Here is a 14,992-nt window from a genome sequence, read left to right on the forward strand (position 1 = left end):
ATTCTCATGTGGCCAGGAATCTATTTCTGCTTGCTTGCTTCCTTACTTGCTCAATCTGCTTTTTTTATATCTCAAAAGAGACTGGTTTAATTCTGTGTCAGTGTGGCGCTCTGGGTTAATGCGCTGGACTGCAATGTGGATTTGAACCATAAGGTCGGCAGTTCAAGCTCACCATCCTCTTCTTGGAAACCTTATATAGGGTCGCTATGGTTTGGAACCGACTCAATGGCACTTAATGACAACAACAACAATAAATAATGTAACAAAGAAAAACCTATTCTCAAGTGGGACTATGTTATTAAGTGCCCTTGAGTCCATTCCAACTCAGTGACCCTGTACTGGGTTCCCAAGGAGTGTTTGGTGGATTTGAACCAAATATAATCCAAATGGGACTACAGTCACAAGTACAGGGATTAGGCTTTAACACACATTTTGGGGGGAACACAATTTAACCATAACACCCATTAAACCCGGATTTAAATCTGAGTTCTTGGTACTTTCTAGCTACATAATGTTGAACAAGGTAAACAAGTTCCCTAAAGGTTCAATTTCCTCATCTGTAAAATGGGGACATAAGTATAGTATCTACATCAGATAGCACCTGACAACAACAACAACAACACATCAGAGGTAATTAAGAGAACTGAGGGAAATGAATTATCTGGAATGCTTGGCATACTGTCGGCACAACAAAGAGCTAAAGAAATGCTATTATCTCTATTGATATAAGCTAATAGTAGTACAAAATAATAACAAGCTGTAGGTGGCAGATATTAAGGTGTCCCCTATGATAAATGTGGAGCCTTCGTGTGGTGCTATAGGATAAGCACTGAACTGTACAAACCACAAGGCTGGCAGTTCAAACCCACCAGCCACTCCTCAGGAAGCCTATACAGGGTTTAAGTTGGAACAGCCTCGATGGCACTTAACAATGATAAATGTGTTTCCTCATATTCAAGGCTTAGTGCAATCCCCTCCTCTTAAATATGGGTGCAACTTGTGACTTGCTTCTAATAGAATAAGTGACAGGATGTCAAATCCATGATTGTATTATGTAAGACTTTCTAGAATCTTTCTAACCACTTCTGGCTTTAAAGAAGAAAACTGTCACTGATCCTATAACCTCAAGAAAATAAATCCACAGAAATGAAATGTACGTTGTTTTAAGCCAGTAAATTTGTGGTAATTTGTTATGTAGCAAGAGAAAGCTAATACAGAGGCACTCTGTCATTCCAATCACATGGATATTTATGCTGCTTAACCCAGCTCTTCCTTTCCCATCATAAGTCTACCTACAGAAAGCGGGAAACAGTTAATCTGTCATTTCAGGAACAGGAGCCCCTAGGATCATCAAGAGGGAAGAATATGAGAGCAACAAGGGATCCTAACCAGAAAGAGGGTGATAACAGAGATGGTGGCAGAGGCAATGGCATAGACAGACACTATAGCAGAGGACTATAGGCCCATGGGCTGAAAAGGCAGCATGCCTGCGGACAAGAGGCTAACTTGCAAGATGTGCCCTTTGGACATTTAAACAAATATTTATTTTCAATGTGGTATGTGTACATCAAAAAAAAGGGTAATAGAGGTAAAAACTGTTGGCTGAGGGTGCACAGCGGGGATTGTAATCATTGCAATGATTTGCTGAATGTAAAACTGATGATCTGCCCTGGAAATATTCACTCACTCAATATTGAATAAAAGCTTTAAAAAAAAACAAAAAAAAACCCAAATATACCTACAGATTGATTTTATGATCATGTAAAATGAATTTTCTAACAATTACTCTACAGATGTTAAAGCTCTTTTTTATGATTTCTGATAAATATCACCTCCATTTACATTTTACATTTTAATTAAATCATAGCACTGTGTAGTACTTGGAAAGCTGGTAAAACTTACTAAAGCCACAAAGCATATATTTACATAGATTTGCTTTTCCAGAAAGCAGAAAAACCTCAACCATGAATCACTTACCAAAGAATGACAGAATTATTTCATTGTTCTTGTTTTCCTTCCATTAATCTCATCTTTATAAAACATAATAGACTAACAAATCAGACATTTCTTCTTTTTCTCTTTCCTGGGCCTTGGTATCCAAACTGAGAAAATACTTTCAGTGGAAGGGGCAGAAAGTAATTTTTAACTTATTTATTGTCCAACTTCAAATAAGAGAGAGTCAGTTAATGGGGCTATGAAGTGACCACTGTCATTAGGGGTAAAATCAGCTATCAAAAGCTATTACAAGAGAATGACTTGATCATAAGTAAGTCAAAAGGGAGCTGAATCAATTTTTTACATAGCAGAGAAAAAAAAAAATCTCTCATTATCTTTCTACTATCCATTGCATATGTTGCTCTATCTTTGTGGGCTTAATTTTATTTATTTTTTTAAAGTGTGAATTGAGTAAAGGTTTACAGAGAAGATCACTGTTACATTCAACAAAGCATATGCTTTGTTTCATCTCAATGATTATAATCCTCTCCATACAATAGTTGTCCTGCTTTTTCCTTGTGGTTACCCATGTACAAATATCCTCTTTTTTCAAACATATATTTGTGGGATACACACACACACCCCACAGCCATTCAGCCTATGTTTGTCCATTTTTCTACACAGAGGTTACTGTTGTTCCGAGGTTGTATATATATCACTATGTGCCTCTAGTCTCTTTAGCCCTTGTATACACCACTGTGCCTTCATTATACTTCTGTTAACCATCCTATTATTGTATATTGCCCTCCCCATCACTTGAGTTAACATGTGTCTAGGATAAGCACTCAACAGCAAGGTCAGTTTGAACGGTGAAGTCAGTGGTTCTCAGAAATCTATACAGGGATCTCTGGGTTAGAACTGACTCGATGGCACTTAAAAACAACAACTCTCCAGCCAGTGAGTTACTACTCTCCCCCTTTCCGTCCAACCCCTGGTAACTATCAACAACTGTTTCTTTAGTATGAAAACCTTTTCTTGAGTTTTTAAAACAGTGGTCTCATACAGTATGTGTCCTTTCGTGATTGATTTATCTCATTCAGCATAATGCCCTCCAGGTTCATCCATGTTATAAGGAGTTTCACAGAATCATCATTTTTCTTCAATGTTGCATAGTATTCTATTGTGTGTATGTACGAAAGTTTGTTTATCCATTCTTCCACTGATGGGCATTCAGGCTGTCTCCCTCTTTTTGCTATTGTGAAGAGTGCTGTGATGAACATCAGTAACTCTCATTTCTTGTGGATATGTACCAAGTAGAGGAATTGTTGGGTCATATGGTATTTCTATTTTCAACTTTCTGAGGAAGCGCCATACCATTTTCCACAGTAGTTGAAGTATTTTACATTCCTATCAGCAATGTAGGAGGGTCCCAGTCTCTCCACATCCTAGCCAGCATTTGTTGTTTTCTGTTATTTTGAACTTTGCTATTAATGCTGGTGTGAGATGATATCTCATTGTTGTTTTGATTTATGTCTCTCTAATGGAATCCTTAGGAGCTGTGGTAACAGTGGTTACAAGTCAGGCTGCTAACCTCAAGGTAAGCAGTTCAAAACTACCAGCTGCTCCTGGGGAGAAAGATGAGGTTTTCTGTTGCTGTAAAGAATTACAGCCTCAGAAACCATATACAGCGTTACTATGAGTCAGAACCAACTCCAAGGCACGCCACCACCAATGGAGTTCTGGAGTCCTAGTGTGGCTCTGTGGTTAATGCACTGGATTACAAAGTTGGTTTGAACTACAGTGTCGGGAGTTGCAAAGTAGGGACCTCCAGGCACTTAATTGAAGGAGTTGGGCTTGCTGACCCACAGGACTACAGCCAAGTGCCTTCAGGCTGAGGTTCACCATGGAGTGGAGTGCCCTGTGAGCATGTATCAGCAGCCCTAAAAGACCAGCCACTCCTCAGAAACCCTATACAGGGTAGCTATGGAGTCAGAACCGAGTTGATGGCGCTTAACAACAACAACAAAAGATCTTTGTGACACTGCCCAGGCAGAAAGAGGCCTACCTGTGTGCACAGCTGAGGAAAGGCTGTCCTGACAGACAGAACTGTGCCCTGATCATGTTCTGATCCTGCATTGAAACCTGTTAACTTCCCTAATAAACGCCACAATCGTTAGCATGATGCTTGTGTTCTGTCTGGCCACTGCAATGGATTATCAAACCCAGCTGACTAGAGAGTGCTATGGGAAGGATATTGCAAAACAGTATAACACTGAAAATTTAGAGAAATGAAAAGATTATAATGCATACACAAAATTATTAAACTCTTTTCAGTAATGGTATTGATTTTGTTAATATTATTGTATATAATGTGGATAAAGTAAATCAGTAATTATGGGATATTCCATCATCCATTGAACCTTAAGAACCAAGACTCAGTGGGAAAGAAAGGAAATACAGATCTAATAGAGAAGAAGTAAAATAACATACTTTGGACTTGTGAATTTGAATTGGAAGGACTAGTATAAACTCCTAAGGTATTTTTTCTTAAATTTGATGAATGAATAGATGGATATACACAGATAACTTTCATACCTCTTTCTACCAAAGAGGCCTAAAAACAATGACCAACTTAGTAGCACTGAACATCCTTTGCACCCGGATTGTGGTCTTGAAATACAATTTTCTGATAAAAGAAGCCAGAGTTTGTTGCTGATGGATAATTCCAGGTCTGGGGCAGATGTGTCTGGAATAACTGCTCGATTCATGTCAAATGACTCAGGAGCCAACTTGAAGAGGCTCTCACTGACCAAAGATACCACTCAATGTGTTTATATAGAGACAATAATTGCAAAGGATTAAATGCAAAATATGTGTAAGTCCATAATTTATAATAATATTTTTAAAGTAAGTAAGCCCTTTCCAAAAAAATCACGGGGAATCAATTCACTAGCTTGAAAATTGTTTAAATACTATTTCATCTGCTTCTCTCTGAACTATTCAAACAAATAGGAGATAGGAAATATCTCTATAAACACATAACAACTAGTAACTGAACAAGACACGACAGAACTAAAATAGCATGATTTTGGAACATCTAATGAATTAATGAACCTAAGCCCAGAGTATCAACAGCTGATAACATCACAAAAAGGGAGACAAGTAGACTCTATATGCCTCTTTTGGGAAAACAAACAAACAAACAAATGCTGTCTACAGTCTTGCCAAAGGCATTGGATACGAATCTGATTAAGCCTGTGGATAAAGTTGCCAATTTGAAGAATTACAGAGGACAAAGGAACATATTGAAATGTACCATAAGTATACCAAGCAGCAACACCCAGATTGTGGAAAACCCTGAATGTCAAATGGCCAGGTTTTAATAGATAAATTATAAAGAAAAAAAAGTAATGCAAAGAAAACATGTAGATTAAGAGAATTAAAGAAAATACATATTTTTTAAATCAGCAAGACTAAACTATACCATTTAGTAATGCAAATGTGAGTGATAAAAGTATAAAGAAACACAAGAAAGTAATTACTATGCAAGCCAGGATAGTGGTTCTTTTGGGGATAAGTAAAGTGTGGAGTGTGGGGATGAGGCACACAGAGAAACTTCTGGGGGTGGTGATGAGTTCTATTCATTGACCTGGGTGGCGGTTCATTAGGTTGTACATTAGTTGTGAGGGAATCTCTATATTTATGCTTTGTCTTCAAATGAAAAAAGTTTTTGTTTTTGTTTTTAAAAAGTTCCATATCCTCACCTGTGCCTTGGCCAATTTCTTTTCCAGTAGGTCCCGTTCCCGCTCTGTCTGCTGCAGACGCTTATTAAGCTCCACTATGTCTCCCTTTAGTGATGCCAGGGCTGCCAAATGGAGCTGCAGAGACAGAATAAAGGAGCAAGAGGTTAGACCACTTCAGCAGAAACTCATTTCCTTTCCTTCATTCCCTGTAATTAAGATAACCATATAAAACAATATATCATGCAAAACATGACACTTTGGGGGATCAAAAATAGGTGCTATTAGTCTCCAGCTGATCATTGGCATAAATCAAGCATGTTTAAGCAAGTAGGTTCAATGGTCACTCTACATATAACAGGGAGCCCTGGTCACGTAGTGAGTTAGGTGTTAGGCTGCTATCCACAGGGACAGCAGTTCGAGTCCACCAGGCATTCTGCGGGTTAAGGATGAGGCATTCCACTCCTGGAAACCCTATACAAGGTCAATGTGAGTTGAAACCAACTCCACGGTGACTGCCACCACTGCTGCCACCACCGCACCCACCACCACCACATGTAACAAAGAACACTGACTGACAAGTGTTGGCAGCGAGACCTGATTTTGGATGGAACAATAAGAATAAAAAGCAAAGCACCTCATTCCAATGGTTTTCCCTAAGTTATTCAGTGAATATGGTATTAACAGTTGGGGTGGGGTTGCCTGACTTTCATTGTAAGAATCAACGAAAATCAGCTTTTACATTTGGAAAATATGAAAATTGAAGGTGTGTTCTGTTAGGTGCTGTCCAATCAGTTCCAACTCATAGTGACCCCATGGATACAGGAAAAAAAAAAAAAAAAAAGACCAGCCACCCTCAAAGTGTTGTCATGTTTGAGCCATTGTTGCAGACACCGAGTCAGTCCATCTTACTGAGGGGCTACCTCTTTTTTGCTGACCCTCTATTTACCAAGCATGATGTCTTTCTCCAGAGACTGGTCACTCTTGATTACATGTACATGAGATGAAATCTCACCACACTTTCTTCCAGAAAAAGCTGAATAGCTATGTAATTTATTTATAGCTTTGTAATTTATTCACCCAAATTGTTGTGAGTAAAGAGACAGATCAAGGAAGTGAATATTAAGCAAAAAAGTGGGAGTGTTCACGTTTTCAAACAGTCTCCTCTTAAAATAAAACAAAAAACAAAACACTGCCATTGAGTTGTTTCTAACTCACAGCAAACCTACAGGACAGAGTAGAACTACTCCCTGGGGTTTCTAAGACTGTAAATCTTTACAGAAGCAGACTGCCTCATCTTTGCTATTGTTGTTGTTAAGTCCCATTGAGTAGGTTCCGACCCATAGTGACTCTGTATAGGTTTTCCAAGGAGTGGCTGGTGGGTTTGAACAGTTGACCTTGTGGTTCATACTGACATTGCACTCCAGTGTATTATCCGGCAGTGCCACACCAAGACTCCTGACTCATCTTTAGCCCACTCTTAAAGTTGACCCACTTATTTTCTTGCCAGATCCTCCACCCTCATTGTCCTCCAGAAAATCTAGGCTGATTGGACAGGTGCCTCTATGTGCTACCAGACCCTCCCCAAGGAACAGATTTAGAACTCTAATATATTTACCATGAGAAGACAAACCAAAAGTCCATCCAGATACTTTTTCACATACAACTTTCTCAGGTTTGGTTGGAGCTAGGAAGAATGTTCTTGAACACATCCAATGGACATCCTGCATTTGCAGGATATTAACCTGTTTAACTTTCAAGTTGTGAGTCTTGAGCTTTAACTGCACACAAAAATCTACCAAGATGTAGGGTAGACATGTCTTCTGTGGCTTTCTGAACTGATGGATGGGCTTATCTTTAGAACCAGGTGAATACACTGATCACACAGCAACACTCTCAAAAACTTTCTTTGATCTCTATCTTAACTTTTCATCTGTCTTCCATGCCAATTTCAGAAGGAGCTCAGACAATTCCTTAGCAGAATTCCACATTACATTTGAGTAAGCAATGAGAATCAGAACTATCTCTCCTGGGTTTTTGTAGCTTCTGCCAAAGAAGATTTAAGGTAACAAATGAGCAAATAAATTTCATCTTTAAAGTTGAACATGGTAAAATGGCATACAACTCAACTTTGTGAAAATTTTACTTTTGAGTTTAGAAAAATGTTTTTTTCTGCACTCTGTCTCTGCAAACTGAATGTTGACTGATATGTTTAGAGTAGGCAGCGGGGTACGAGAAGGAGCTCTGGTAGCGTAGTGGTTACGAATCAGGCTGCAAACCTTAAGGTCAGCAGTTTGAAACTACCAGCTGTTCCATGGGAGAAAGATGAGGCTTTTTGCTCCCGTAAAGATTTACAGCCTCGGAAATCCTGTACAGGGTCACTATGAGTCGGAATCGACTCCACGGCACATTAACTACCACCACTACCACCACCAGCGGGGTACGAGAGAGAGATAGAATGGAAATTGCCATTTAAAAACAGTTGTTTGTTTGAGTCTAACAGCAGTGAATGTGACTTCATTTAGCTGCACTGGTGCTATAAACCAACAGATCAATAGCCAATTTGAAATCAGGAATGTCTGAAATTTAAAAAAGGAAATGTCAAGTAATATAGTAGTATTTACCTTCTCGTGCAGGGCTGGGGCTGTTCAGAAAAGGTCACTTTGGATTTCAGATACGACATTTTGTGTGATTTCTCAGCACAAACAACACAATGTTGCATTGTATGGTGTGGAAGAGGGGAACACAAATTCACTTCCTTAGACAGCTGTGTTGTTCACTAAGCCCATGAGCTGTCTATCTCAGGATTGTCCTTCAGTGTCAGACAATGTGACATGTTATACTATTATGTCAACTCTTGGGAGAAGGTTCATCATCTCACCTTTGGCAAGAAGGACAAAAGACACATAGAGCAGAAAATATTCTTTAAGAAATACAAACATGGAAACGAGGATCTCAATTATGTGAGCTTAGGCTTGCTATCTGGGAAAAAGAGTTGCTTCCCTCTTACTTCTGAGGATAAGAGGCTGGGAGACTGAGCGGGAAGCAAACTGAGGAGGCAGAATTACTACCAACTTTGTGAACAGGGGCGCCGATGAGGGGACAGAGTAAATTCCAACATAGTACATGTCATAGGGATCTGTGATAGTTCACCACCATGGGGGAGGCACTGGGCTTGGAATGATGTCACCTTATGGCCCGCCATCTCTCCAGATCACCAGAAAGATCATGGGATGTGTATTTGGGGACAGTCCTTTCAGGCCTGTGGATGGAAGATGTCTATTTATAAAGAGAGCACACTAGTTCTTCACCTTCCTCAGGTCACAGATATCTCTAAGAATCTCATGACTTCAGTGTGATGGGTTCCTCTTTCAGGTAAGTGTATAAATAAATGTAGAGTAAGTGCTTGATCTTATTTCCATCTAATGATGTTGATCAGACACTCTGAACCCTATCCATGAAGATCAATGAGCTCTGATGTCGTCTCTGTCAGTTCTGTAACCCTACATAAATCTTACAGATTGTCTTATGTATATTAATCACAAACACCTGAGTGGGGAAAGGGCCCTTTGTACTTGCCTTCATCTTTGAAGATAAGGAGGTTATTCAAGGCCCCATGAATAGCTTAGCACCAGAACCAAGGCCCCTAGGACTCATTTTTAAACTACAGATTATACATGACTATTTTCTCTTTTTTCCCAAATAGATGAGAAACTTTTTTAAAGTATATTTATTCTGACCATATAAAAGTAATAAAATGTGCTGGAGCCATTGTTGTTGTTGTTGTAAGTGCCGTCGAGTCGGTTCCGACCCATAGCGACCCTGTACAGGGTTTCCGAGGGTGTAAATCTTTACGGGAGTAGAAAGCCTCATCTTTCTCCCGTGGAGTGGCTAGTAGTTTCGAACTGCTGACCTTAAGGTTCGCAGCCCGATTCGTAGCCACTACGCTACCAGAGCTCCTTATTTTCTCTTTTTTCCCAAATAGATGAGAAACCTTTTTAAAGTATATTTATTCTGACCATATAAAAGTAATAAAATGTGCTGGAGCCATTAGAGCTGGCTAAAACTATTGCCCTGAGATATAATCTTTGTACTTTAAGTCAAAGATATCCACTGAAATCTTAATACCCAACAAAAGTTTAGCTTAACTAGTAAACACTGTCTGCCTTGAGCACTGTGCTCTTTTAAACTCTAAGGTTTTCTGGTATGGTGCTGTATGATCAGCACTGGACTGTGAACTACCAGGTCAGCAGTTCAAATCCACCAGCTGCTCCTTGGAAACCACACAGGGTCACTATGAGTCAGAATTGACTCGAGGGAAAACTTAACAACAAACAACACATGGGATAAAATTGACAACAGTAACTCAAAACATTAGATAGGAACCTTTGTTGTTGTTAAGTGCTGAGTTGGTCCTGACTTATAACTACCCTGTATAGGGTTTCCAAGAAACAGCTGGCGAGTTTGAGCTGCTGACCTTGTGGTTCAAGCCAACCTTGCAGCCCAGTGCTTTATCCCACAGCACTACAAATTTATGTTAATGGGAGAGGAAGGTGGGAATACAAACAACAACTGGGAGGATGTAGTCAACATCATTGAATTGTAATGTAAAAATTGTTGACTTGATGTATATTCTGCTGTGTAATGGAGAAAAGATTGAAGTTGTCAAGGACTTCATTCTTCTCAGATCAACTATCAACACTCAAGAAATCAAACATATTGCATTAGGCAACTCTACCACACAAGACCTTGTTAAAGTGTTGAAGAACGAAGATGTCAGCTTGAGGACTAAGGTACACCTGACCCAAGCCATGGTATTTTCAATAACCTCATGTGCATGTGAAAGCTGGACAGTGAATAAGGAAGACAGTAGAAGAACTGATGCTTTTGAGTTATGGTGTTGGAGGAGAATATTGAAAGTGCCATGTGCCGCCGAAAAAACAAACAGACTGTGTTGGAAGAAGTGCAGCCAGAGTGTCCCTTGGAGGCCAGGATGGCCAAACTTTGTCTCTCATACTTTGGACATATTGTCAGGAGGGATTAGTCGCTGGAGAAGGATATCATGTTTGGTAAGGTGGAGGGTCAGAGAGAAAGAGGAAGACCCCAAAGAGATGGATTGGTAAAGTGGAAGCATCAATGGGCTCAAGCGTGGCAACAATTGTGAGGCTGGCCTAGGACCGGGCAGTGTTTTGTTCTGTTGTGCATAGGTCGCTATGAGTTGGTACTGATTCGGTGGCACCTAACAACAACATCTACTGTGTATATTATCAACAACAGAAGTAAAATACATTATTTGTAAAAGTAATGAAATAAAATAGAAAAATAAATTGGAAATACAGCATTCTAATGTTTCAGTGGTGGACTTTGTTGTTGTTGTTGTCAGGTGCCATCAAGTCGGAACTGACTCATAGCAACCCCATGCACAGCAGAACTAAACAATGTCCGATCCTGGGCCAACCTCACTACCGCTGCCACATTGAGTCCATCAATGATGCCACCTGGCTAATCCATCTCATTAGAGGTCTTCCTCTTTTTCTCTGACCCTCCACCTTACCCAGCATGACATCCTTCTCCAATGATTGTTTCCTCCGGACAATATGTCCAAAGTAGGAGAGACGAAGCTTAGCCATCCTGGCCTCTAAGGAGCACTCTGGCTGCACTTCTTCCAAAACAGATCTATTGGTTCTTTTGGCAGTCCATGGCACTTTCAGTATTCTCCTCCAACACCACAACTCAAAGGCATCAATTCTTCTACGATCTTCCTTATTCACTGTCCAGCTTTCGCATCCAATATGAGGCTACTGAAAACACCATGGCCTGGGTCAGGCGCACCTTAGTCCTCAAGCTGACATCTCTGTTCTTCAATACTTTAAAAAGTTTCTGTGCAGCAGATTTGCCCAGTGCAATACGTCATCTGATCTCTTGAGTGCTGCTTCTGCGAGTGTTGATAGTTGATCCAAGAAGAATGAAGTCCTTGACAACTTCAATCTTTTCTCCATTGATAAGAATGTTGTCTATTGGTCCAGTGGTGAGGATTTTTGTTTTCTTGACATTGAGATGTAATCCATATCGAAGGCTATCAGTAAATGTTTCAAGTCCTCTTCACTTTCAGCAAGCAAGGTTGTATCATCTGCATATCGCAGGTTGTTAATGAGTCTTCCTCCAATCCTGATGCCACGTTTTTCTTCATAGAACCCAGCTTCTCGTATTATTTGCTCAGCACACAGGTTGAATAAGTATGGTGAAAGAATACAACCCTGTCTCACATCTTTCTCAATTTTAAAACATTCAGAGTTCCCATGTTCTGTTAGAAAAACTGCTTCTTGGTCTAGGTACAGATTTCTTAGAAGTACAATTAAGGGTTCTGGAATACTCTTACTTCTCAATGTTGTCCTTAGCTTGTCATGATCCACACAATCGAAAATCTTTGCGTAGTCAATAAAGTGGTGGACTTTAGGTGCTTCAAAAGTTTTAGAGAGGTTTTTTTTTGTTTTGGAGTCCTAATGAGGCACTGCAGGATAATGCATTGGACCATAAGGTCAGTTCGAACCCACCAGCCACTCCCGAGAAATCCTATACAGTGTTGCTATGAGTTGGAACCTACTTGACCGCACCTAACAACAACATTTTTGTTTTATATGCTTTTTTGAAAGAGAAAGGTTAGTTTTGTATTTATGATATAATAAAATGGAGTTAAATGGTTATTTTCTGCACATGTAGACTACAGCACAATAAAAAATGTAAAGGGTTCTTTTCCTTTTTTGTTATTATCTTTTTTTCCTGTCTATCAGCTCTCTTGACAGAAGACAAAACTTAAGAAATAAGTAAGGATAGGCATATGTTTCTTCATACTACTGACAATTACTCAGCAAGGGGACAAATACAGAGTCCAAGGTGGAGTCAGGGAGGAAGTGTGCCAACAAGTCGTAAGTCATGTTGCTTAGAACTTGGCTGGGAAGGCAGACCACTCCCTTACTACCTGGTGACTGAGCTCGACAGGCGCTGAGTTCTCACAACAAGGAATGCTGGCACGCCCTGTGGTTTTCAGTTCAGCAGCTCTCCGGGTCTCACCACATGACAGCTAACTCAGTCATCAAAAGTTGACTAGACCTCTCTTTTTTGTGGATTCCACTCCCCTTATTCTGTGTTCAAACCCACCAGCCATGCCTTGGAAACTCTAAAAAGGGCCGCTATGCATTGGAACCGACTCTACGCCCCTTACCAACAATCACTCTGTAATAAATTCTGGTAACTCAGCAAATTCAGAGACAGTTGTGAATAGTGCTATTAGTAGTATTAAAAAACCTGTGTGAAAGCAAGCGTAAGAAATAAGAAATATAGGTGTCTCCTGGGTAATTTTGACAGTGGTTGCAAATCTTGGAAACACTAAAATAGCCAAAACTGTCAAGAGTCTATAAATAGAAAAATTATATTATGTTGGTTTTGGGGATCCCTTTGCTCAATTCTGGTTGCTGCCTGGTAAGTTAATGTAATGCTTACAGCTCTAACAGTCATTGTTGTTCAATGCTGACCCATGGCAACCCTGTATAAGGTTTCTGGGGAGCGGCTGGTGAGTCTGACCCTCCGACTTTGTGGTTCAAACACCTTGGAAGTACAATGCATTAGCCCACAGCACCACACCAGGATTCTTAACAGCCATCTTGCACCATAAAAAATGAGGTTAACCACCTATGGACCTGAAAGGTGCATGAGTCCCTAATAACTTTGTGGACCCTCTCAACAATTTTGGACAACCTAACCACAGGCTTCTTTGTTGGAAGAACAAAAAACAGAACTCCCTTGCACAAACCACTATTATTTTGAACTATTCTGGCAAATGGAACTGATCTAATCCTAATTTATACAGAATCAGACAGACTTGGTTTCAAATCTCATTTATTCTACTAGTTGGTGGAGGGCATCTGAATAATATATTGAACCACATTATTATAGGTTTTTTTGTAACAAAGACTAAATGAGGCAGCATCAATGAAGTGACTGCACTATCTCTGGAGGTCTAGGCACTCAGCAAGTGTGTATTTACCCATTGCCAAGCTTATTCAAATCAACCCCAAATGAATAGCTTCTTAGACAAACTCATATCATAGGTGCAGAGAGTGACATTTGGATGACAAAGAAACTCTTGTCTTAGTTTTAATGCCTGTTCATTAATGACTGACAGGTCAAGAGAATTGTTTTGTTGAGTCCTGCTAAAGTCCTAAACTTATGTCAAGGACTCTCTGAAATCTGAGCATGAGGTCTAAGCCAGATCAGGCTAGGACCTTGTTATAATGTGTGAATGGCATAAATCTCTGCATACCTCACATTTCTGGAGATAAAAGACACTAAGTTCCCTAGGTGGTTCTGAGCTCTGCTTCACATTCATTTGATAGTGTGTATTCCAAGGAAACGAAACCATCTGGAAATGTCAAAACAGTTATTATTTTTCGATGAAATATTACTTGACTAAAATATCACTGCTCAACTGACTGTATGGACAGGCTCGCTTAGCCTCTGACAGATAGGTGTGCAGCCTCCTGGGTCCAGGCGAGATGTGAACAGTGCCACAGTGGCTGGGTTAAGTGGCTAGATGTCTCCCCAGTTATATATCAGCCTCGAGACAAAGGCTTTCCACTTTTCAGATGTTCTTCTAACCCAGCAGCCCCACAACTCTGATGAGCGCCTCCAGCGGTGTCACTGTGTATTTATGGTTATAAGGTGCTTCCCATCTTGCTACTACCAGCAATGAAAACAATCACAAACACATGTCTGCACTTTCCACTTCACAGGGCACTCTCTCCAGTGTACTGTCTCATTTGATCTTCCTCACAACTCTGTGGCCTAAGGGGAAACCATTCTTCCCAATTTGTAGAAATGGACATTATAGCTGGATAGTTTTCCCAACAACTACCACATTTGGTGAAGGGTCCCCAAGACTTGAATCTAGGCAGTCAAACTTTAAACTCCTACTAATTTTTTACTTGTCTTTCCGGGACTTCAGTCTATTCTTCAAACAGCACCATTTTCAAAGGGACTAAATGCTCTCTAGTCATATCTGAGACAGAGGAATGAGTGCATCCTGAATGTCCTTCCAAATACAGGTACCACCAGGTATTGGATGGTGCCAATACTAAGCTGGTCTTTCCTGCTCTGCTGACAGGTAGGCTGCACTTGTTCTTTTTCATTCTCCTTCACTTGTTCTGGCTACCTGAGGTGCTCATGGAAGTTGTACCTCTTATTTCCCTCCAGACACAGAGATAGTCTTCCAGATACAGAGATGACACTGGGTAGTGACAACGTCTTTCACCTAATGACCT

General features: G+C 40.2%; 1 protein-coding gene across 1 annotated transcript in view; it reads right to left on the bottom strand.

Annotated features, from left to right (window-relative positions):
• Positions 1 to 14,992, bottom strand: part of MCC (mutated in colorectal cancers) — a 402,058-nt gene that overhangs the window by 183,634 nt on the left and 203,432 nt on the right. Inside the window, exon 2 of the mRNA XM_006875517.1 lies at positions 5,700 to 5,813. Within this exon, the coding sequence (XP_006875579.1) occupies positions 5,700 to 5,813 (114 nt within the window). The remainder of the gene's footprint in view (positions 1 to 5,699; positions 5,814 to 14,992) is intronic.

The sequence above is a fragment of the Chrysochloris asiatica genome, unplaced genomic scaffold (genome assembly GCF_000296735.1).
Source record: "Chrysochloris asiatica unplaced genomic scaffold, ChrAsi1.0 scaffold00330, whole genome shotgun sequence".
In the NCBI taxonomy this organism is placed as follows: domain Eukaryota; kingdom Metazoa; phylum Chordata; class Mammalia; order Afrosoricida; family Chrysochloridae; genus Chrysochloris; species Chrysochloris asiatica.